We start from the raw sequence: 25,496 nt of genomic DNA, 5'->3' as shown, positions 1-25,496 counted from the left end.
GATTTTCTTTTAGTGTATAAGACATTTTCAAGGTCAGCCTTTTTAGAAAGTTGTTTAAAGACAAAAAGGTTAACACAAACTGCTACCGCTGCCCAAATGTTTTATAATTTTACTGTGGTATATTTAAACCCAATAAAAAGAAGTTTCAAGTCAGGATTCAAGGGAAAGTAGTGGGAAATGTAAACAGAATTCTGTGGGTATTAAGGATTTTAAATTATTAAGGAACTTTACCAAAATGATTATTTAATTTATAGATTTTATAATAAAGTGAAAATGTTTTAATAATTATTTGAATAATTGTTTCAGAAATCTTTTAGGAAGAGATCAATTTCCCTTTACAACTCGGGTATTATCTTACAATTAAGTGATTACAGTACTGACAACAATTTCATATTTCACTTCTAAGTTAATCCAAAATGACGTTTCACTTCTTCATAAACCACAGAGCCGATGATTACTGCGGGAAGCACTTTCATGATGCTTGGGGTGAGACCTCTGAAAAATCCCTTTTTTCCGTCTTTGTTATATATATCTTGAATGAGACGAATCATAGAAGTTGTTTCTTTTTCCTTTAGTGCTATAAATTGGGAGGGGGAAATCAGTATAATTCAATATTTAATCTTTATATATTAAGATAGTCCAGTGATTAATGAGAATTTTCAGGGGCTGAAATTACTTCAGGGTACACCTCTCTTCCTATATAAAGAAGAGTCTTGTGTGGTCCAATACTGCAGTCAATAGGTACATGTGGCTATTTAACTCTAAATTAATTAGGATTAAGTAAAACTCAGCCCTGGCCAGTTGGCTCAGTGGGTAGAGCACTGGTCCAGCATGCAGATGTCGCAGGTTCAATTCCTGGTCAGGGCACACATGAGAAGCAACCAACTGCTTCTTTCCCTCTCCCCCTTTCCTTTCTCTCCCTCTCCCTCTCACACAGCCAGTGGCTCAGTCAGTCCAAGTGTCGGCCTCAGGTGCTGAGGATAGCTCAGTTGATTCAAGCATCAGCCCCAGACAGGGGTTGCCAGGTGGATCCCAGTCGGGGCACACGCGGGAGTCTACCTCACTACCTCTCTTCCTCTCACTTAAAAAAAAAGGATTAAGTAAAACTAAAAATTCTGTTTCTTTTTTTTATAATTTTTTTTTTAGATTTTATTAATTTATTTTTTTAGAGAGAAAGGAGAGTGAAAGAGATAAAGAGAGAAGGGGGGGATCAGGAAGCATCAACTCCCACATGTGCCTTTGACCAGGCCAGCCTGGGGTTTTGAACCAGTGACCTCAGCATTCTAGGTCGATGCTTTAACTACTGTGCCACCACAGGTCAGGCAAAAGTTCAGTTTCTTAGTTGCACTACAACAATTCCAGTGCCCAACAACTGTGTGTACCTGTGATGCACCCTGGGTCATGGACCGGTACCGGTCCGTGGGCCATTTGATACCGGTCCACAGAGAAAGAATAAATAACTTATATTATTTCTGTTTTATTTATATTTAAGTCTGAACGATGTTTTATTTTTAAAAAATGACCAGATTCCTGCTGTTACATCTGTCTAAGACTCACTCTTGACGCTTGTCTCGGTCACGTGACACATTTATCCGTCCCACCCTCAAGGCTGGTCCGTGAAAATATTTTCTGACATTAAACCAGTCCATAGCCCAAAAAAGGTTGTGGACCACTGCCCTACGGGACAGCACAGATAAAATGCCCACATCACTGCCAGAAATTATACTGAACAGCACTTGAAAGTGTTTAACAAGGGACCTCAAAGGAGCACTGGGAATTGGGTATGACATAAATAGTTTGGCTGAGGGATGGACAGGTGATGGGATGGACAGATTCCCCACCTGGATTACAATATAAATTAAACCTCAAACCTTCCCAGAACAAAGGGGGAAAAGAACGTAAAAGAGGCCCTGGCTGGTTGGCTCAGTGGTAGAGCATCGGCCTGGTGTATGGATGTCCCAGGTTTGATTCCTAGTCAGGGCACACAGGAGAAGCGCACATCTGCTTCTCCACCCTTCCCCCTCTCCTTCCTCTCTGTCTCTCTCTGTCTCTCTCTCTCTCTGTCTCTCTCTCTTTCTCTCCTGCAGCCATGGCTCCACTGGAGTGAGTTAGCCCCAGGCACTGAGGATGGCTATATGACCTCTGCCTCAGGCGCTAGGAAGAGCTCAGTTGCTGAGCAATGGAGCAACACCCCAGATGGGCAGAGCATTGCCCCTAGTGTGCTTGCCGGAAGGATCCCCATCAGGGCGCATGCAGAAGTCTGTCTCTGCCTCCCCTCCTCTCACTGAATAAAACAACAACAAAAAAATGTAAAAGAATATCACTTACCACATGATCCCTTAAAGAGTTTACTCAGGACCCTGGCCAGTTGGCTCAGCAGTAGAGCATCGGCCCAGCGTGTGGATGTCCCAGGTTCAATTCCCGGCCAGGGCACACAGGAGAAGCGCCCATCTGCTTCTCCACCCTTCTCTTTCTCCTTTCTCTCTATCTCTCTCTTCCCCTCCCACAGCCAAGGCTCCACTGAAGCAAAGTTGGCCTAGGTGCTGAGGATGGCTCCATGGCCTCCGCCTCAGGTGCTAAGAATAGCTCAGTTGCTGAGCAATGGAGCAATACCCCAGATGGGTTGAGCATTGCCCCTAGTGGGCTTTCTGGGTGGATCCCAGTTGGGCGCATGTGGGAGTCTGTCTCTCTGCCTCCCTGCTTCTCACTTTAAAAAATAAAAAATAAAAGAGTTTACTCAAGAAGATAATAAGATTATGTGAGGTGGTTTTTTTCCTCAAAAAGTGCCTTTTTCATTTTCTTTCTTTCTTCCTTTTTTATTACGTGGGAGGCAGGGAGGCAGAGAGACAGACTCCCACTAGCACCGCAGCCAGGATCCACCCTGCAAAACCTCTATGGGGTGATGCTCTGCCAATTTGGGGCTTGCTCCGTTGCTCAGCAACCGAGCTATTTTAGCATATGAGGTGAGGCCAGGAAACCATCCTCAGTGCCTTGGCCAATTTGCTCCAGCCATTCAAGCCACGTCTTAAGGAGGGAGAGAGAGAGAGAGAATGAGAAGGGGAAGGGGAGGGGTAGAGAAGCAGATGGGCACTTCTCCTGTGTATTCTAACTGGAAATCGAACCTGGGACTTCCACATGCCTGGCTGATTCTCTACTGTTGAGCCAACCAGCCGGGGCCAGGTATTTTGTTAAAATCTAAATTCTTGACATTTCACTTGAGAGGAACAAAACAGGTGCCCTCCCTTCTGCTTATCTTCCTGCCCCGTGGACTGGAAAAAAGAATGAGTGTTCCACTCCACAACCACAGTGCAGAATACGACTAGGAAATGACATGTTCACACTAAGTCCCTGCGGGCTCAACTGGCACTTCCTAATCATAAACTCTGGAAAAAGAACCATTGCTAACAGAAAGAAATGTGGAGAGTTCTATACAGAACTTTCCAGAAGAAAGAAAATCAAAACCCCACAACAGGCTCTGTGATAAAACAATAAATTCAAGCTCATGCTTTAAAAACCAGAAAGTTAGCTTTTTATTTAGCAATACTACAGTTTTTCAAATTTTGACATCATTAATTTCTACTTATTTAAAACATATTTTAACTTTTGAACTTATTTTTTATAATTAATTCATTACACTAATAACTTTATTATTTATTTACATTACTAACTTTTTAAATTTATTACTTCCTTTAAAAAAATAAACTCACCTTGAGCCTGCATGCGCGTTCTAAGAAGGTTCATTGGGAAGCTGGCTATCTGACCAGTAATATGAGAAAACATACTGCATCCCAGCGAAATCATTATCCCAGGGTCGACCGAGTTTCCCGCATAGTGTTCTATCCAATAATTCTTCAAAAGCTGGAAGAGAAGAAAGCAGTAAATATCTTTTAACTACTATGCCAGTCTGAGTAAAATAAGTTCATAGCTCATCTAACTTCGGTGAGCATTATTGGGTAGCTTCTTGATTAAAGAATTTTATTGAGCATTTTTATGGATGTTACCTCATTCAATCCCTACGGAAACCTGACAAGTCAATACTGTTGTCTCCATTTTATAAATTTTATACATGAGGAAACTCCTTCAGAGAGACTAAGTTATCCAGCTGCAATGCTGATAAATCGGAGTCAAGTTTGGTAGCTTGATGTTAACAACTGTTCTTTCCAAAATCTTTACCAAAGATTGTCCCTGCGTCGTGTACAGAGGAGGCTATCCGCGCAGTCCTGTCAGGGACGGGAATGCGGATGTCTTCAAACAAAGGTATTCATGCAACCGCAGTTCACGTTTTCCTGTGTTTGTGTCCATGTAGGTTCTGTGTATTCTGGGTTGTATTTGTTTAGTTTTGCTTGACTGCTTAGTTTGCAGTGACATTCAAAGACCCAAGCAAAATTCAGGGGATTCTCAGAGGGACTGAGAGAACACTGTGAAAAGACTGGTAATCCACTTTAGGCTAACAAAACCATATTGTTGCAACTTTTAAGAAAAATCCATCTTTCCAAATGTGCTTGTCCTTGAATGAAAGTAGCTAGAAGGTGCCTGACCAGGAGGTGGTGCAGTAGATAGAGCATCAGCCTGGGATGCTGAGGACAGGTTTGAAACCCCAAGGTCACCAGGTTGAGCATAGGCTCCAGCTTGAGTGTGAGATCACCAGCTTGAGCATAGGCTCATAAACATGACCGCACGGCTGCTGGAAGCTGGGATCATAAACATGACCCCATGGCTGCTAGTTTGAGCTCAAAGGTCACTGGCTTGAGCCTAAGGTCACTGGCTCTACTGGAGGCCCCTGGTAAAGGGACATATAAGAAGCAATCAATGAACAACTCAAGTGCCACAACTATGAGCTGATGCTTCTCATCTCCCTTCCTGTCTGTCTGTCTCTATCTCACTAAAAAAAAAAAAAAAAAAATCAAGAAAGTAGCTAGAAGAAATTATTCAGTTACAGTGGGTTTAAAACACCTCTAAGTGTTTTTAGAACTATTCATTTATTAAAGGATACAAACTGACCATTACATATGGGACAATTTACTATGAAACATATAATCTGACGCTTTGGAAAAAGGAAAATCCAAGAATGTCTTTACTCTGTGCATTTACTACAGCCATGCACCAATAGAGAAATGTGCAGTGCCACTCTGGTATGGAAGTGTGGGCACTGAAATGTAGAAATAAAGGAATGGAGAGAGGCCAATGTTAAACACGAGCAATGAAATTATTTTAGTAAGACCACAGAAGCAAGAAAACAAACAGGGAAAGAAATACATACTATGGCCCTGGCCGGTTGGCTCAGTGGTAGAGCGTCGGCCTAGCGTGCGGAGGACCCGGGTTCGATTCCCGGCCAGGGCACACAGGAGAAGCGCCCATTTGCTTCTCCACCCCTCCGCCGCGCTTTCCTCTCTGTCTCTCTCTTCCCCTCCCGCAGCCAAGGCTCCATTGGAGCAGAGATGGCCCGGGCGCTGGGGATGGCTCTGTGGCCTCTGCCTCAGGCGCTAGAGTGGCTCTGGTCGCAATATGGCGACGCCCAGGATGGGCAGAGCATCGCCCCCTGGTGGGCAGAGCGTCGCCCCTGGTGGGCGTGCCGGGTGGATCCCGGTCGGGCGCATGCGGGAGTCTGTCTGACTGTCTCTCCCCGTTTCCAGCTTCAGAAAAATGAAAAAAAAAAAAAGAAATACATACTATAATACTCAATACTTTAATCTTCCACCAAGAAAAGTAAGAGTATTTTTGTTCAGCGCTAAATGAAATTGGCTATCTTTCTCATGAGGGTGGTACCACACACCAAAAATGCCACGGGGCCTGTACCTAGATGGCTGTCCTTCCTGAACGGAGAATGAATGGACATTATACTGGTCTTGTTCTCTCCCCCACTCCTTATGACCAAATGGCGTGTTGTTAAGACAGCCTACCTGAGAGGGCTGTGTGGTCCCAGAAATGAAATGACTGTCTGAAAGGGGTGTCACCTGGAATCCTGCCTGCTCTGCACGGCACGACCCTGTTAGGGTGTCCGCCTGTCTCCATTCCGCCTGGCCCCCAACACCCCTAATTACTCTTGCCTTCAACTCTCATTTTTATTTCTAACCAATAATATCTCAGTGTTCCCCATCTCAACTGTACGTCAGATTCTCCCGGGGGGCTGCAAACCCGAACCCCAGGCCTCTCCCCGGGATAACTAAGTCCGAGTGTCTCAGGGTGCAGCCCAGGAATCTTGTTTTTGATCCACCCACATACAGGTCATTCTGATAGGATCCGGAGTTGAGAACCACTATTTTATCAGCATTCTGGTCTATAATTATGATTACCAAAAACTAATTCACACACAGACACACACACAGATGATCAGAATACCAGACAACTGACACATAAACGAAAAGCCCAAGAAAAGTGCTCATTTTACTTCTTGATTAGAAGCTAATTCATGACAAGTCATTTATAACCAGGTTTTTAGAATAAAAATTATTGTGCCAAATTTTCAAATCTAACAGATAATGTCACATGATGAGAATAAACTCACCTCATAAACAGTAAAATCTATGCCTGCATAAGGTATGATGCCTAGCACGTTCGGGAGATAGCCTTTGGAAAAGGCTCTCATACCTTCTTGTCTCAGAAGCTTCTTCCCACAATCAATAATTCCTGAATACTGTCCAGTTGTCCCTACAGCCAGTCGGGTCTTTATAACCTAAATGTGAAAGGGAGTAAATAATAAAAATAATTGATCAGAGTCACTGGGCGCATCTAGCAATCTAGAAAACTGCATTAAATCACCATGTTTACTGATCATCACAGAAATCCAAAGAGAAAGCAAGCTTAAACATAATTTTGAATTCTTACTAACTGACTCAAAAATAAACTGATCTAGTACAGAGCTTTTTTTTAAAAGAACTAACCAGGAGCCCTGGCCATTTGGCTCAGTGGATAGAGCAGTGGCCTGGCATATGGACGTTTTGGGTTTGGTCCAGTCGGGGCACATGTAAAAAGCTTCTTTTCCCCTCCCTCTACCCCTTCTCTCTCTCTTCCCCTCTCCTAGCCAGTGGCTCAATTGGTTCAAGCGTGGGCCTCAGGCGCTGAGGATAGCTCTGTTGATTCAAGCATTGGCCCCAGACAGGGATTGCTAGGTGGATCCTGGTCAGGGCACATGCATGAGTCTGTCTCTACCTCCCCTCCTCTCATTTAAAAAAGAAAATTAACCAGGAGAATATAAATCATCATTGTGGCTCTGATTGATACATTCATTCAGACTCCTTTAATGATCTGTAAGGCAGCATATTCGGAAACAAAGTCATCTGAGACAACATTATTGCTTCAAAATAAAGCAACTACAGCCAAGATTTAAAAGAAGTACCTGGTCATGTGAGAGTGAAGAACCGATGAGAAAACAAATCCTACCCATGCTGAAATACATACTCTGGGAACTACTGTAACAGTGAGGCCTGTAGCTGAAATTCACTATGGTGGGGGCGCATCTGTGCTCATGAAGCAGCAACACAACAGGGGGCTTTGGCAGGCTCTGCCAGAGATGCCTACACTCAATGTAATTCTGACAGAACCTCACTCCTTGCCCTCTTCTCCTCCACTCATTTCCCTTAAGGAGGCTCTACACAGCAGACTGGGAGGAATAACTCTCCAAAGCAGCCAAGATGAAAAAAAAGTGTCAACTTCGTCTTGATTGGGCAAATGGTGTGTCCCGCTGAAGCTGCTTCTGAGTCAGACGAGAGCCCTATCTTATGAGTTCTCTGCGGGACCCTGCTCTGTGGATAAGCACATCCTTACAGCCCTGCCCGCTCCGCCGCTCGGGGGGCAATGCACTGCCCTCTTACCCAGCGTCTCTCAAAGTCCGAATCCTAAGCCAGACTCACACAGTCGATTCGCGTCTTCCATGCAATCCCTAACTGGAAATAACTTCCCCCTACACTCCCATTAACTCTTCACACGGCGCTCTCTCCCAGAATTACATTCTCTCTTCGGACTGATGTGCATGTTTAGCCCCCTTCTAGACTAGAAGCAGCTGCGTGACCAAATGCCTGTCTGACTCACCTCTGGATCTAGAAAAGAATCTTACAATGGGGGGGGGGGGGTGCGACATTAACAAATAAATTAGCAGACAATGAAACTGTTACCTTCTTGGTACATCTATAAAGCTACCTCTATCCTACACAACTAAAACAAAAATCAACTACGGCCATTTGATACAACTGACATGTGATATGACATTTAAATCTTATAGCTATAAAATTGTTTTTCGTACCAATTCTAGAGCTAGGATTCATTTATTTCTTTAAAAATTATAATTTCAGTTAAAAGCATTACTTTAGTTAAAATTTAATAATACATACATCCATGGGGTAAATACAGGTCTGAGCAGTTACACCAGCCAATGAGCCAGATATAAATCTCTCAATAATTCCTATTTTAGCACCATCAAAACTAAGCCATTTCTTGTACTGTATAAATAAAAGTATTGAAATGCATAAAATTACTGAAATGGAATATATATAGTTTCTAAGTTTATAACATTAACTAGCACTATAGAATTATTTCAAGAGGTATTCTAGACACCTGATATTAGCATCTAGTACAAAATTTCGTTTTAATTTTTATGCAGTTGTCCGAGATAACAAGTAAGACCCCTTTCCCTTCCCTTCTTTGTCTGCAGAATAAGTTGCAACATGGAATCACTTAAGCATATTCGTGAAGGAAGTACTAGTTCATAAAAGGCATACCGATGCCTCCAAGGGGCAGGGACTGTGTCTTTCCTCTCTTTTCAGCCCCACACCCTCCACAGGGAGGGTACTTATTGTTTGGTTACTGGATAATCAGGAATGGTAAGTTAATGTAGAAAGCTCTTTTTGTTAGGAACTCCTGTTAGCTCCAGAAATCAGGAGGTTATTGCGAGAGCCCATGTGGAAGTAAGGAAAACGGAACTATCAGCGTCAAGGGCAGGCTTCCACGCTAGCGGAGCCTGCCAGCCCAGAAAGTGGGAAACCTGAACTGTACAGAGAGCCCTCTTGGGCTGCTATGTGATGCGAATAACTTATACTGTTTGAGAACAAATATAGCGCATCTCAAAGTGAATTATTTAAGCAAAACTACAATCCTAAATTGAACAATTTTTTTAGATAAAACATTCAAATTGCTCAAAGGAAAACTAATATTGGAATGATTTGTGAGGGTTTCTTTCACGATGACATTGAAATTAAAAGTACTACTAATATACATCAGTTCTGATAATATACCATAATCCATGGAATGTCTCTCATAAACAAAAGCAATATGAAAAAAATAATCAAATAAGAATAAACAAAGTCACTTTTAATTGACATCTATTGTTTGTGCACACTCCAGTTTTCTCTCGTGAAAGCCTAAACTTTTTAAACACTAAACTTAAAATCTGAGCTTTGTTATAAAATTCCACAGGCAACAGCATTTTACCTGTTCATAGGTCCCAATCTTGATGGCTGTCTCAGGCGCAATTTTAAAAACATTTACACCATTTCCTCGCCAAAAAGAACGAATTCCTCCTTCTTCTACCATCTGCTCTATCCCACCAATTAGTCTCATTCTTCCTGACTTTAAACTATGAACCTAGAAAAAAAGAGAAGAAAGATATTATTCCTGGACTAACGACACCGGCTGTACCTCTGCACCTAGAAGAACTAGTGGGATCTGTGAACTTGCCGGTCTCTCTCAAGATGCCAGAAAGCCGGAATGAAGAAGGTATGAAACCAGGACGGGAGACCACGGGGCTCAGTGCCTTGCTGCTTGCCGGCCCTGCAGCCCCAATGTCAGCCACTTCCCTGAAACAGCAGCATAGTGATAACATAAGAAAGAGGCTCAGAGTGAAGAGGCTGCAAACTTGGCGGGAGAACAAAAAAGAACAAGAAAAACGCCAAGAACAGATTGCCAAGAGACAGAGGCTGTCTGCTCTGACAGCTCCTACCTCTAAATCTGAGCCGGTCAAAAATATGATTTTCTCAGATCTTAGAAAATAAGATCAGAAGTCAACCAAAAAAAAAAATATACACACACACACACACACACACACACACACACACACATTTCATAATCCATTACCAAAGGTCATAATGTTACCAAAAATCCAAAAGACAATAAAACACCAAGATACATAAAGTTAATTGCAAATTTAAATTCGCTAGATTATGGATTATTTATTTTTATATCATTGCAGAGAAAGTATTCAGTAAATATTATGTTTTAATTATTTAACAGATTAAACCATGCACTATTTTATAACTACTGTTAATAATCAATCCATTATTCAGTAAAATAAGAGGTAATTAAATTAGACAACACCACCTCTACTGAGATCGTAAGTCAATAATACACTCTAAATAACTTATTTTCCAATTTTTAGAAATAGTCTAAGTACTTCAATAGTAGAATAGAACCATGCTATTATGTAGGTATCAGAAACTGGAAATAACTAATAAATTGGACTAATGGTATCTTATCATATCTTTAAGAGATTTAATTACATTTCTGAAAAACTTCTAATAGAGTGGTTCTATTCTTATGTCAAATAAAAATTAATTTAGGCCCTGGCCGGTTGGCTCAGTGGTAGAGCGTCGGCCTGGCATGTAGAAGTCCCAGGTTCGATTCCCGGCCAGGGCACACAGGAGAAGCGCCCATCTGCTTCTCCACCCCTCCCCCTCTCCTTCATCTCTGTCTCTCTCTTCCCCTCCCGCAGCGGAGGCTCCATTGGAGCAAAGATGGCCCGGGCACTGGGGATGGCTCCTTGGCCTCTGTCCCAGGCTCTAGAGTGGCTCTGGTCACGGGAGAGCGACACCCCGGAGGGGCAGAGCATCGCCCCCTGGTGGGCAGAGCGTCGCCCCCTGGTGAGCGTGCTGGGTGGATCCCGGTCGGGCGCATGCGGGAGTCTGTCTGACTGTCTCTCCCGGTTTCTAGCTTCAGAAAAATACAAAAAAAAAAAAAAAATTAATTTAAAAAGCACACAAGTATCTTTAAGACAATTAAAAAGCCTGACCAGACAGTGGCGCAGTGAATAGAGTGTTGGACTGGGATGTAGAGGACCCAGGTTCAAGACCCCAAGGTCGCCAGCTTAAGCGCGGGCTCATCTGGTTTGAGCAAAAGCTCACCAGCTTGAACCCAAGGTCACTGGCTCAAGCAAGGGGTTACTCGGTCTGCTGAAGGCCCAAGGTCAAGGCACATATGAGAAAGCAATCAATGAACAACTAAGGTATTGCAATGCACAACGAAAAACTAATGATTGATGCTTCTCATCTCTCCGTTCCTGTCTGTCCCTGTCTATCCCTCTCTCTGACTCTCTCTCTGTAAAAAAAAAAATCTTTTAATATAGATAAATAAGATAATTTACATTTTCAGAAAAATGTACAACTTTAATGACTAGTATGAAATGTGGCAAAACATTTCTCTGGCAAATTACCAAGGATTTTCCAGTTGCTCTAAGGCACTGGGGCCAGTGGGCACGTGCCACCTACCTGCATCATGACCTTCAGACGGTCGAAAGGCGCCGTGCAGGTCCGCGCCGCGGCGCTCGCCACTCCTCCCGCCACCAGGAGCCGCCACCAGCCTCCAGAACGCTTTTCTTGCTCGGTAAATTCATGGGGAATAGCCATGTTCTCCCCTATATCGACCATCTGATAAAATGTGAAGACAAAATTAAACAATAGACAAATTAAGAGGATAACTTTTTATAGAGACCAAAAACCACAAGATTTTTTTTCATATCTCATCTCCTGTGAATGAAGATTGACAATGTTCTTGGCACTAGTTCTAGACCAAATGGTTTTTTGTAATGCATTCCGATATAGGTCAGATGTAAAATCAATTCCCACTGATGAAAGGAATTAAAAAAGACACAAATAAATAGAATATACAGTGTGCTCATGGGTTGAAAGAATTAATACTGTCAAAATGTCCATACTACTCAAAGCCATATGTAGTTTCAATGCAACCTCTATCAAAATTCCAATGGTATTTTTCACAGAAATAAAAATATTAAAATGCACATGCAAACACAAGACCCTGAGTAGCCAAAGCAATCCTCAGACAGAAGGACAAAATTGGAGGTATCACACTTCTGCTTTTAAACTATACTACAAAGCTATGGTGATCAAAACAATATGGTAACAGTATAAAAATAGACACGTAAATTAATGGAAAAGAATTGAGAGCCCAGAAATAAACCCTCACACATACAATCAACTAATGTTTGATCCTTTCTGATTCTAAAATTTTAAGCCTTAATCTGACTTGACATTTCCTATGACTGAAGCCTGAAGTGAGAACAGCATATCTGTGAATTTTTAAAAGTATATTATTTTTCTACTTTTACAGGAGAGTAAACTGTATCAGAGTAATTTATTCTCAACAAAGTAGGCCCTTTCAGCAGATGGGTATCTATTTTGAGTTCTAGGTTTTAGCAAACAAATACAGTATGGAAGCTGGGCTTGTGTATGTAATACTAACACTCCTTGCTAAATTGGTCAAACACTATTAGAAGAGAATGCTGTTATTTTAGCCACTGAGGATTATGGTATTATAGGAATTATGTGATCATAATAACCACTATGATATTTACAGCAAATAAAAACAGAGTAAAATACAAAGGAATCTTACAGTAGAATGCTTCCAGAAGCCAGCAATTTCATCGATACTCGTTGCGGGATGAAGCAAGAAATAGTATCTCCATTCATCCCAGTCTATTGTCATGGTTCCATCGGTATCCATGCTGAAATATATATATTAAAAAAATTGTTCTTAAAACATGTAGAACAAAGTTAGCATCACTATAAAAATTAAATGCTTCTTACATATTTCTTGTAGAAGCCATTCCTCCAGACTTCATGAATATTGCTGTATTTTCCTATTTTAATAGACTATTTTTTAGAACAAGATTGAGACTAGAATACAGAGAATCACACCCCGTTTCTCCTAATGGCACCATGATTGTGGTACATCTGTTACAATTAATGAACCAATATTGACACATCATTATTAACTAAATTTCTTACTTTACTCAGAGTTCCTTCATTTTTAATTAATGTCTCTTTTTTGTGTTAGGATGTCCATGTCGTTGTCATGTCACCTTAGGTTCCTCTCGGCCGTGACAGTTTCTCAGACTTGCCTTGCTTTTGGTAACCTGACAGCTTTGGGGAGTATGATCAGGTATTTTGTAGAATGCCCCTCTGGTGGAATTTATTCTATATTGCTTTTTAGTTAATTACCTCTATTTCTCTCACATGTGCCTGTGATCTTTTAAAGGGAAAAGCTATTTAAAGTCACCTTTATATCTCTAGCACTGCACACTCAGTAAATGTTTGACGAATGAATGAATAAAATTGTCTGAAGATGAATCTTACACGTTTTGACTCTTCTAATAGTATTTTTCCTCTGACCTTCTTCTCCCGATCTATATCAAATCAAAAAAATGCATCAGATGTTGTTTTAAGTCTGAGTAAAAATTGGAATGAAGTGAAATGTTTTTCAACTGCATTTTTCTCGACAGCAATTCTAAAAAACAAATTCCATGAGGCCAACAAAAACATCAGCACGACGTCCAGTTCCAGCCAAGACGACGTAATGGGCGTGGTTTATCCTCTCACTATCAACAACTACGGAACTGGACACAGTATATATATGAAGCCACTGCTTCCAGGCACGGGGCTACAAGCAGGACACGGTCTGACACTTGAGAGAAGGAGAACTCATGAGTTGAGCTCCCGTTCACCCCGGTCCTTGTCTGGGGACACTTTCCAGACATAGGAAGGTGGCATAGGGAAGGAAGAGCCTAACCAGAGTCAGCAGATGGAATAAGCAGAGACTGGAGCTGAGGGCTGCGAAGGGGCTGGAATTCGCACAGCAAATTTTGCAGGGTGCTGTAGTAAATATACTCCTCACAAAGATTAGGGGATATTTCAAATGAATATGAAGCAATAAAAAAAGGAAGCATTTGATTTTTCTTTATTATTAAACAAGAACATCAGAAAAGCAAGTAAGTCAAAGAAACTTGTTTGACTATTATACAAATGAGATGCAAAACCACCTTTGATCTCATTGGTGAAGATGCGCTGTACAAAAGGCTGGAAGTCCTGGAGGGTCTGCACGGTCCCTGGTCCCCTAACTTTTGTGAGCAGTGTGTCTAGGTGTCTCTGCATCTTTGGTCAAATGCTGAGCCATGCATGACTCCATCAGTCTGACAAAATTAGTTACCAGAGGGCTTAATGGAAATTCTATAGCGGAGCAACGTTGGAATAAAGAAAGGAAGGGAGAGGGAGGGAGGGGGAGCTACATTTATCGAAATTAGTTTCTAATGTGGAGTATTAGACAAAGTGGAAACTATGAAAAACAAGGACAAGGGCTGACCTTTGTAGAATACTTTGTGCCTGGGCTTCAGAAACATATACACCCAGTGATTTCAAAGCGGCGATTATTTCTGAAGTTTCTATTACTCCTTTAAAAAGTGAAAAAATGTCAAGTTAAAGTATCTGAGAACATAACAAGACAAAATATATGTATACTTAGAACACAATAGTCTTAAAAAGCCCACGGGTTTTATAGGCCTATAATCCCATATTCACAACCCAAAGACTAGAAACCTCTAAAAACTAAGACATTTTGCTAACTCAACTTTAATTAAAAAGTTTTATATTCCAGAATGAAAATAATAATAATAATGTTTTATAAATGCATTTGGTGGCAAAACCTGCCGTACGCTGATGTGCCGTTAATTTGTCAATTATTTATCTAACTTAGTGTTATTATTCACTTGTTTCACTGACGGAATATTCATGTCCAGTTGACCTTTGACCAACACGTTTGAACGATACGGGTCCACTTACACAACAAATACAATAGGGGATTTGTGTCCTTGGGTTCAGCCAGCCTCTTATCAAAATCAGTATTTTTGCAGTCACAACTCTGGTTTCCTAACTATGAATTCAAAATGATGTTTCTCAATCTGCAGTTGGCTGAATCCACAGATGTTACGGGCATACCATAGTTAACTTTCTGGGGACTCAAAAGTTATACTCAGATTGCCAACCTCATGGAGGTCGGTGCTCCTAAGCACCTACAGTTCAAGGTCAACTGTATATACTTGCACAGCGGTGCCCCAGACCCCACTCGGAGTATTAAATGATATATCATATAGGCACTGCATTGCTTTTCTAAAATTCAAATTCTAAATGTCTAAGCATATCTGGCCCCAAGGGTTTTAAAAAAAAAGAAGAAGAATTATAGGTCTCTGACAAATCCTGATAGTTGTGAGGACCTGATTCAGGGACACGGAAATAAGGCCACTCAACATTTCATAAGGAAGGCTTCAAAAGAAATAACACACTTAAAATACAGCACCACGCTCTTTTTAACACAACCACATCCTGTTAACTAACTCAAACCAAACAACATATTTAATACAAGCCTACTGTGTACTTCAATGTCACATTGCTGGGTGTTGTAAAAGAAAACTTAAGTACTCCAAACTCTAAAATGCATATCCAATCATATCCCTCCCCAAGTTCAAAATATCTTTGATTCCTCTCTCGTGTCAAACAGTTGGAGTGGGGGTGGGGACAGAAGAAGGGATGGGGGGTAAATGATGGAAGGAGACTTGAGGTGCTGAATGCAATATATAGTTGATGTATTATGGAATTGTGCCCCTGAACCCTGCATAATTTTATTAACCAATGGCACCTCAATAAATTTATTTTAAAAATAATTGAGGATACTCAGTCTTTTAAAATATGAGGACAACTTTTTCACGTTAAAAAATAATCAACTTTGGCATCACCTCATTGAAAAATATGTAATGTCGAAAAGCTACTATAAATTCAGTTATATCTTTAATTTGCATTTAATGAGTATGCACTCTGAGCTTGGATCGGCTTGTTGGTTCTTCTCCTAATCTTACTTCGGGTCACTCCTGTGAATTCAATTATATGGAGGTTTGATTGCAGCTGGAAATCCAAGATGGCTTCGCTCACATGCCTGTCACCTCAGATGGGAAAGTAGAGCAATTACAAACTAAATGGGCATCTCTCAGCATGTGGTCTTTCCAGTTGGTGAGCTAGTCCTCTTTACTGGTGGCTCAGAGTGTTCAGAGGGAGCATTCCAAGAGCACAAGCCCCAGACTGCAAGTACTTAACAAGCCCTGCCAATGTCTTAATGGCCAAAGCAAGTCCAATGGCCAAGCCCAGGACACCAGGACACGAGTCCTGGGAGCTGCAGTTCACGGGATAGCCAGTACAAAGCAAAATCACTGAACCTGCACTAGACTTGGGGCTCTCATATGTCAAATATAGTTGCTTTGTGATAAAAACAAGATACAGAAAATAAAATAACTAGAACAGACATGGCAGACAGGAAAAGTCCAATAAATGTTAGTTCTTTTCCTACTTTTTCCTTAACATCCAAAATTCCACCCCAAAAAAAAGAATCTTAATGGTAAAATGATGTTTAATAATTACTTCCTTCACATATTTTTAATAGCATTCCATGGACATCCTGGGTGAACAGGAACAAGGGCTAGATACTTTTTTATTTTGCGAGAGAAAGGAAGAGAGATGAGATGTATCAACTCATAGTTGCAGCACTTTAGATGTTCATTGATTTCTTCTCATTCCTGCCTTAACCAGGGGGTTTCAGCTGAGCCGGTAAGCCCTTGCTCAAGCCAGTGACCTTGGGCTGAAGCCAGCAACCTTTGCGCTCAACTCAGCGACCATGGGATAATGATGTGATCCCACACTCAAGCCAGCAACCTCGGGGTCTTGAACCTGGGATCTCAGCATCCCAGGTTGGCGCTGTAACCACTGCACCACCACGAGTCAGACTAGATACTTCTTGATGAGAGAAGTTAAACAGATCAGTTCACATTGAGACTTAAATGCTGCCAGCTCATGAGTTTAATAATGCACCAGCCCACATACATCCTCTTGACTCTACCAGTTATAAGGCCCAGAAAGCCTCCTGGTGGACCAAAGAGGGTGGTAAAAATGGAACTCTGTCTACTATAATATTTAACACATAAAAATGTTACGAGTCCCAAGAGGAACAGTGTTGTTGAGAAAGACTAGAGGGGAAAAGGGCTGAAGCAGTGAGCCACATCCTGTAGTAGGATATGGGGGGAAATGCTGGCCCAGGGCAATGAGACACACCTGATAGCCGAAACTATCCTACCCCAGACAACCCGGAAGCCCTGCACACTCAGGGAGGAAGTGGCGGTACACTTATATGAACTGAAAAGACTGTACTTTTAGGTCCAAAATATTCTGGTACCAGACTCCTGGCTAAGCAAGTGCACCACAAGCGGAGTGTGTTCTGTCCCAGCGCTGCGGTAACAAGGGACCACGCTCTGTGGCGCAGAAACACAGGAGTCTGGTGTCTCACGGCTCCAAGGGCCAAAAGTCTGACACCGGGCGTGGGCAGGGCCCTGCCTCCTCCCAAGCGCCAAGGAAGGGTCTGTCCCATGCCCTCTCCTGGCTCCTGGTCACCACAAGTGATCCCTGGCTTGTAGGTACATCACTCCAGTCCTGACTGTCATCAAATGGCCACTTCCCACCATCTTCTGTGCATGTCTGTCTCTGTGGCCAAATTTCCCCCAAATTTCCAAATAAGGTCACATCTGCGGTCCTGGGAAGTAGGACCTCAACATGTCTTTTTTAGGGGGCGGGGGGGACACAATTCCAACCACAACAAAGGAAGTGTTCGCTCTCCCACCCACACTACCAGTCCGGCTAAAGTGGCTGGGCTGAGCTCTGCCCAAAGGGGCTCATGAGCTGAAGCAGCGGCAGCGAAGCCCTGGCACAGGCATGGTGGGCGCAGGGTCTCTGCAGGGCTGCTCAGGCCTCGGCTCCGAGGGCGGGGGGAGGGGGTAGCTACGGGTAGGGAGGGGGGTCCAGGGGTGCCGCCGGGAGCAGGGAAAGCAGCCCTGGGGGCCACAGCAGAGCTTCCGCCCTACCTCGCAGCTCAGGCACTCAGAACACATGGAGCCAGTGGGGCTTGGGACACTGGGTCTACCAGAGTGGTACCTCTGCAGACTTTGGGGGGCTAGGCTGTGATGTCCGGTCTGGCTAGTCAAGGCAGAAGTTAAAAGATCTATATTGCTAATCACTATATTACCTTGGGAACGCCCTCTCGCCACAGAGAGGGTCTTCTCTGTTATCATCGACGACTACAGGCACTGGTGTGCAGTTGTACCAGTGGCAACAGTGGCATGACAGTCTTACCACCAACAGTCTAATGTCACTGACTTGTCTGACACTGGGGCTTTCCAGCTGACAGATGATGATCAAAAACCATCAACAGGATATAGAAAACAGCACCAAGGGCAGAATGATCAGTTCTGAATCAGCAGCAAATGATGACAAGGTCGAATTAGTAAGCAGCACTTCTAACGCTTCTGGCTGCTATTTCAGTGCAAGAGCCCAGAAGGCCTAAACTTCCTTCTAGAAAGTGAGTGGAAACTCAAAGCTGTCATTTCCTGTTAAGGGACATGTAACCACTTCTGTGCTCACAGGTCACTAACACCTCTGACATTCAGATCATATTTTGTCTTACCCAAGAATCCATCAGTGGAATCTTTTAAATCACTTTCCTAGTATATTATACATTTGGAATTTTTTAATCAACAAAAATTAATTTCACAAAGCTTAAAAATTAAAATGTTTCTGAGCATAGAATCAGATTCTAATTCCTCCTGGTGGATTAGCACATACAGACGCAGGAGGGGTATTCCACTTCTACAGTTAGTCTCTCTGATTTCAGGGTTTGTAGCAAAGGACAACAGAGCATCCTCTTCCTCTGCCAGTTAGCATGGATATTGGGTGCAGCACTATGTATAAGAGTAAAGAATTGGAAACATTCTACATGTCTAACAATATGGAAATGACTAGGTAAGTCTACTCACAAATTTAATATTTTAGAGTCATTAAAACTTAGGTTTCTGCCTGACCAGGCAGTGGTACAGTAAATAGAGTGTTAACCTAGGACAGTGAGGTCCTAGATTCAAAACCCCAAGGTCCCCAGCTTGAGCATGGGCTCATCTGGTTTGAGCATGGGATGATCGTCATGATCCCAAGGTCACTGGCTTGAGCAAGGGGTCACTAGTTCAGATTGAGCCACCCCCTAACTCGGTCAAGGCACATATGAGAAACAATCAATGAACAACTAAGGTGCTGCAACTAATGAGTTGATTTTTCTCATCTCTCTCCGTTTCTGTCCCTTTTTCACTCTCACTCTCACAAAAATAAAAATTATATTTGTGAAGAATACTGAATGTAGAAATGTTTATAATAGAAAAAAATAGCACACTAAACTATGCATACAATGCGACTGCAACCTCATTTAAAGAGAGAGAAAGAAACCAAGAAAAAAACAGCAAGTCTAGAAGGAAATTAAAAAATAATATTCAAATGTTAAACCTGATCTCTAGGAGAGCAGGGTTACAAGTAACTTTCACTTTCTAACAGAAACTTTCTGTGTTATATAATTTTCCTGAAACTGAAATATTTTCAAAATTAGCAAGAAAACAATACATGTCGTGTGTGTGTGTGTGTGTGTGTGTGTGTGTGTGTTTGACAGAGAAAGAGACAGAAAGAGGAACAGATAGGGACTGACAGGAAGGGAGAGAGATGAGAAGTATCAATTCTTTGTTGTGGCCCCTTAGTTGTTCATTGATTGCTTTCTCGTATGTGCCTTGACGGGGGGGGGGGGGGGGGGCAGCAGCAGAGTGAGTGACCCCTTGTTCAAGCCAGCAATCTTGGGCTTCAAGCCAGCGACCTTTGGGCTAAAGCCAGCAATCATGGGGTCATGTCTATGATCCAATGCTCAAGATGGTGAGCCTGCACTCAAGCTGGCGACCTTGAGGTTTTGAACCTGGGTCCTCTGTGTCCTGGTCCAATGCTCTATCCACTGTGCCACTGCCTGGTCAGGCATATGTCATTTTTTAAAACAACCATACTTTCGACTCATATATTGCAAAAGAGTGGAAAGACCTACTCACTAAGCCAAAAAGCTATAAATTCAGAGGGCAAAAATTTCAGAAGGCAAAAATTATTTTATTAAAAAAAATATGGTAACCACCCAGAAAATACCAATATAGTCTATATGCTATTCTTATAAATTAAAAAATACCGTTAAACAAGTAACAGAAATGAATCTTTGATAGTAGAAGTTTGTTAAAGACTAGTAAAAATATCCTTTAGCACAGACAGTTGTCATTCATGTTAAGCTAATTGTGAATAAAACACACACACACACACACACACATACAAACCATCATTATTTGTGTCCAGACTCTTAAATGCCAGCCTCATCTTTTTCTCATGGTCTGTCAGGTACTTAACAAATTCTTCAAAGTCCAATTTTGAGTCAGCATTAGTATCTCCAGCTTTTAAAATGTCCTGCAAGAAAGAAGAAACCACTGCAGAGCCACCTTGCAAGTAAAGCCCCTGCACCATTCTAGCATTAGCGCGCTGCACTCTACTAGGATTGCCATCGGCAGCCATTGACCCCATTTTCCAGTCACGTCACAGCTACAAGGCAAAGTACATTAAGTAATCTTTATTTTCTTTTTGATTGATTGCTTTGAGAGAGAGAGAGGGAAGCACTCATTAGTTGTGCATTCAATGGTTGCTTCCTGTGTGTGCCCTGATCAGAGATCAAACCCACAACCTTGATGTGCTGGGACAACACTCGAACCAACTGGGCTAACTGAACAGGGTATAATCTTTTCTTTTTCTTTTTTTGATTTGTGCAATACTAGAGTCAACAGCCATCATGTCATTTCAAGTAATTATGAGTCTTAGAAGTATTTATCTGAGGTTATCAATGAATGCCAAGTGCCTTGAAAGAATAAAGATATTGAGATACATAGTTCTTGCCACCAGAGACCTCACACTCTATTAATTAAATGAGATAAAATATGTGACAGTCTAGTATGACCCACAGCTTCATGGTTTGAGACCTAGCCTTATGAACTAACAGTGTATGTTCAAGTCTCACTGGGGTGCTATGCTTTTTTTAAATAAAAAACTAAAAATTATAAATTTTAAATGCACATCATTTATATTTCCAGTAGACTCCTATGTCAAGGGCATAGGTATGTCTTGTTGATCTTTGTACCATCAATGCCTACTATAAAACTGTGGCAAACCAAGGTCTTTAGTCAATATTTGATTTGTGGGGTTTTAAAATTTCTTTTTTGATTGATTTGAGAAAGAGAGAAACATTAGTTTGTTTTTTACCTTATTTATACACTCATGGGTTGTTTCTCGTATGTGTCCTGACCAGGGATCAAACCTGCAACCCTGGTGTAGCCAGTCAACTCTAGTCAACTAAGCTACATGGCCAGGGCTAATCAATACCTGCTGAATTGAAAAATACTGTGAGCTAGACCCTGGACTAGGTGCTAGGGATTCAAAGACAAGAAGATACAGTCCCTGCCCTGAAGGAAATTGCAGACGAGTAGAGACCACTCACGTAACCAAACAGAATACTTATGAGATGATGTAATGGGAACACAGTCAAGGCGCAGGGGATTGGGAAGCCTTCACAGAGGAAGAGTGCTGGAGCTGAGTCTTCCAGAGAAAATGAACATTCACTGGGCAGACCAATGGGAGAAGACATTCCGAGAACATCTGATAGTATTTGAAAGCAAGCAGAACATCTGTTAACTTTAGAAAACACAATAACAACTAATATTTATTGAGCACTCACTTCTAAGTATTTTTATATATATAAATTCATTTAGTCTTCATAACAACTTTATATGTGTCCAATTTGCTAAGGACGAAATGCAAAGGAGAAAAGTAGGAACTAAGGTGGGGGGCGGGGGGAAAGAGCGAGAGAGGAGTTATATGCCACAAAAAGGATTTCGAACTGATTCCTAGTAAGTATTTCTCAACCAGTGAAATACTATGATTGTTATATGGAAATAGTATTAAATAACACTAAATCAATGTGAGAAAGTCAGTCCTACTTCAATGACCTTTCAATCCTTCTGACTGCATCATGGAGAACATCTCAGTGTTGTGTTAACATGCCTCAATACTTGCCAACTTAAAAAAAATCAGAGGGCCCTGGCCAGTTGGCTCAGTGGTAGAGCGTTGGCCTGGCGTGCGGAAGTCCCGGGTTCTATTCCTGGCCAGGGCACACAGGAGAGGCGCCCGTCTGCTTCTCCACCCCTCCCCCTCTCCTTCCTCTCTGTCTCTCTCTTCCCCTCCCGCAGCCGAGGCTCCATTGGAGCAGAGATGGCCCGGGTGCTGGGGATGGCTCCTTGGCCTCTGCCCCAGGCGCTAGAGTGGCTCTGGTCACGACAGAGCGACACCCAGGAAGGGCAGAGCATCGCCCCCTGTTGGGCAGAGCGTTGCCCCCTGGTGGGCGTGCCGGGTGGATCCCGCCAGTCAGGCGCATGCGGGAGTCTGTCTGACTGTCTCTCTCCGTTTCCAGCTTCAGAGAAATACAAAAAAAAAAAAAAAAAAAAAAAATCAGAAAATACATTTACAGTATAAAAGAAAGTGAGATAAGCGGACCCGCACAGTTCAAGCCCACATTGTTCAGGGTCAACTGTAAATAGACACATGGAAAGTGGTGAATAGCTTGACCAGATGATCAGTGGCCTAGAAAGAAAAAGACTGGAAGAACAGAAACAAAATGGTCTGGGGGATATGCATGAGAATGGATCTATGAAAGCGGAATGTTTTCTTATTGTATGGCAGCTACCACGGAAGAATACAGCCAAGTGGACAGGCCCTGGCCGGTTGGCTCAGAGGTAGAGCGTTGGCCTGGCATGCAGGATTACCGGGTTCGATTCCCGGCCAGGGCACACAGGAGAAGCGCCCATCTGCTTCTCCACCCCTCCCCCTCTCCCTCCAGCGTCGCCCCCTGGTGGGCGTGCCCGGTGGATCCCGGTCAGGCGCATGCGGGAGTCTGTCTGACTGCCTCCCTGTTTCCAACTTCAGGGGAAAAAAACAACAACCAAGTGGACAGAATGACCAGGCCACATGAAGTCTGCCAGACTCTCATCAGCTGACACAATGCACTCCAGTGCTGATCAAATGTGCTCATGAATAGAGTAGCCATGGTGGTGGAAATAGACGCTATCCATGGACCAAGGAGTATGGGCCCACCCACCATGCCTAGTGTGGATGGATAGATAGATAGATTAGATAGATGACAGATAGATAGATAGATAGATAGATAGATAGATAGATAGATAGATAGATAGATAGATACTGCTGCTGCCAAATACCAAACCTACCAGCATCAGAGACACCAGCACCCTTTCAGGACGCCAACCAGCCACTGAGCAGCAAGTTGATCACTCTGAAACTCTTCCACCCTGAAAAGCTGCAATGACTGGAATTGAAAAGTACTCTAAGTATAAGTTTGCCTTACTTGCCTGCAGAGCCTCAGCCACCAGGACTGCCCAACGGTTAAAGAGTATATACATTACATTGCATTGGACCAAAGATCCAACAGAGCAGCTACATAATAACGGAGGATCCACCAGTCCCGTCACAGACAATACTACCTAGGAGCCTCTGGCCTCAGGGAGTGACAGCACAAATAAATGGTTTTCTTCCAAGTGAGAGCTTGGCGATAATAACCTTCCAGAATGGGATACCATGCCTGAAGACAGAGGGTTATACACCTTCTGTCGGTATTCATGCTAATGTTCCTATACCCCTACCATTCCTCTCTGACCCCTGCCTCTCTCTCAGGTTAGCAGAAGCCTGAGATGCTTGACAGGCCGAGGTGCCGTGTCCTGGGATTCCGGGCTAAGAAAAGGGAATAGAAACAGAGAAGGTTCCAGGAGACAGGGCCCAGAAACAAAAGAATAACCATGTAGATGGTTTAAGTCATCAATCTGAAGGGACTAAACAGAATGGGAGGATACAGGTATGTGATAATATGATAAAAATTAATTCGGAGCAGTAGGTTTTGGAGCACAGAACCCTGAAGGAATTTCCTGAGCTATGGGAACATTTGGACTTCACACACACACACACACCCCTCACTGGTGCAGAGCAGAAACGAGTGTAGTATCCGAAGACTGTCTAGCACTGATAGAGGAGAAATGGAGTAATTGTTTTCTCTTGATATCTTGAAACTTCCATCTAAACAGTTTTTAAATAACCAAATCAAAGACCCGTTCTGAGGAGGAAGACACTCCTAATTTAGGCAAGGTGCTGAACCACCAGCTAAAGTGTAGACCCATGGATCAAGGTCTGCCTCGCCCTAGAGCCTATGGACGTCAGAGAGAGACAGCAGCTCTGGGGACGCATCTGTGCCTGTCTTGAAGTGTGAACATCCTAATTAAGGAAGTCTTTTATTCCTGCACTCACAAAGGCTGACACAGCTCCTGAAATTCTGTGCGGGTTCAGTAAGGGCTGAATGAGTCACCAGAAACCCACTCAGCATCTCGCCAAAAGCCCAGGAGGCAGCTTTGCTCTCTGCGGACAGGGGCGGTCTTGGGAAGGTGGACATCGCGTTTCACTGGGCTGCACTATTCTAAGGCTCACGGATGAAAATTCCACCCTTACAACACCGGCTCCGAAAGGAGCTCCACCAAGGACAAGGCAGGCTTCCCCTCTCTACCCATCTTCTCTCCAGACTCCCGGTGCCACGTGCTCTGGGTCAATCACCTTCTCCGACTGCAGACCAAACGTGGAGGTCCAGTTCTTCAGCCCTTCCTGGAGCTCGGTGATGTCCACCACCCCGTCCCCGTTGCGGTCCAGGTCTCGGAAGAGGATCTCGTAGTTGAATAAGTCCTCCTCGTTGTCGTCCTGGCAGGCCGCCATGGGCAGCACGAAGCCCCGCAGCCAGCGCAGCATGCCCCCTCCGGCGCTGGTCGCCGCCAGCGGGGACCTCCAGGCCGCCTCTCCTCCCGGCCCAAGCGAGGACATCCGACCCTCTGGCCGCACCACCTGTCGCCACCCCACCGCAACGAGGAGGACGCCAGGGGACTAGTCCAAGCCGTCAGTGTGGCCACGGCAACGGCCTGTCTGAGCCACAGCGGTTCGGGGCCTCCCGGGCCGAGGGCACCGGCGGCGGTGGGCTCTCAGGTACTCGGACACGACCCTCGTGCGCGCGGCCTCGTGGGAACCCTGTGGAGCACCACGCGAGAGTTGGCCCACCGGAAGCTGGAATTCTAGGCGCCAAGTGCAGCGCACTTCCGGTCTGTGGCCGACCCGGAAGCAGAAGCTTGTGTGGAGTGGTGAAGCACGTTCGGGTGGCCTCGACCCATAAGGGTCCAGAGTCTGTGGGCGCAAACTCTCTGCCTGTGGCGGGTGAGTGGCTATGACCTGCACCTCTGATGGGAGCGTCCAGTCTCTGGCGCCACCCCTTCTCCCAGGGCAGGTCATCCCCTTGCATTCGGGACCCCACTGACCCTGCGGGAGAGGTCTGCAGAGGGCAGCCTTCCCTCCATTCCCGTCTCCCGCTGCCCTCCCTCCCCCAACCTGGTTGTCACCTCGTCCTCACTTCCCACCTGCTCCAGCTCC

General features: G+C 43.6%; 1 protein-coding gene across 1 annotated transcript; it reads right to left on the bottom strand.

The window, feature by feature from the left end:
* Positions 1-324: 324 nt before the first annotated feature.
* LOC136315243 (mitochondrial adenyl nucleotide antiporter SLC25A24-like) lies at positions 325-24,827 on the bottom strand. Its single transcript, XM_066246682.1, has 10 exons — positions 24,639-24,827; positions 20,267-20,393; positions 14,359-14,446; positions 12,613-12,724; positions 11,472-11,630; positions 9,424-9,576; positions 8,328-8,435; positions 6,506-6,673; positions 3,708-3,858; positions 325-577 (listed from the first exon to the last, which is right to left on the bottom strand). The coding sequence occupies exons 1-10, from the start codon at positions 24,825-24,827 to the stop codon at positions 402-404; spliced, it is 1,431 nt and encodes a 476-aa protein (XP_066102779.1). The 3' UTR covers positions 325-401.
* Between the last annotated feature and the right edge of the window lie 669 nt (positions 24,828-25,496).

Source organism: Saccopteryx bilineata, chromosome 11 (genome assembly GCF_036850765.1).
Source record: "Saccopteryx bilineata isolate mSacBil1 chromosome 11, mSacBil1_pri_phased_curated, whole genome shotgun sequence".
In the NCBI taxonomy this organism is placed as follows: domain Eukaryota; kingdom Metazoa; phylum Chordata; class Mammalia; order Chiroptera; family Emballonuridae; genus Saccopteryx; species Saccopteryx bilineata.
Note: the sequence above shows the minus strand (reverse complement) of the source record. Positions and strands in the feature narration are given on the sequence as shown.

What these genes read in the sequence shown, in the direction of transcription:
- LOC136315243 (XM_066246682.1), bottom strand. Translation starts at nt 24,827, where the DNA reads ATGCTGCGCTGGCTGCGGGGCTTCGTGCTGCCCATGGCGGCCTGCCAG. An exon ending in TAGATTTTACTGTTTATGAG is followed by an intron (nt 3,859 to 6,505) that starts GTGAGTTTATTC and finishes CTTCTCTTCCAG; the next exon opens with CTTTTGAAGAATTATTGGAT. An exon ending in AACGCGCATGCAGGCTCAAG is followed by an intron (nt 578 to 3,707) that starts GTGAGTTTATTT and finishes CCCAATTTATAG; the next exon opens with CACTAAAGGAAAAAGAAACA.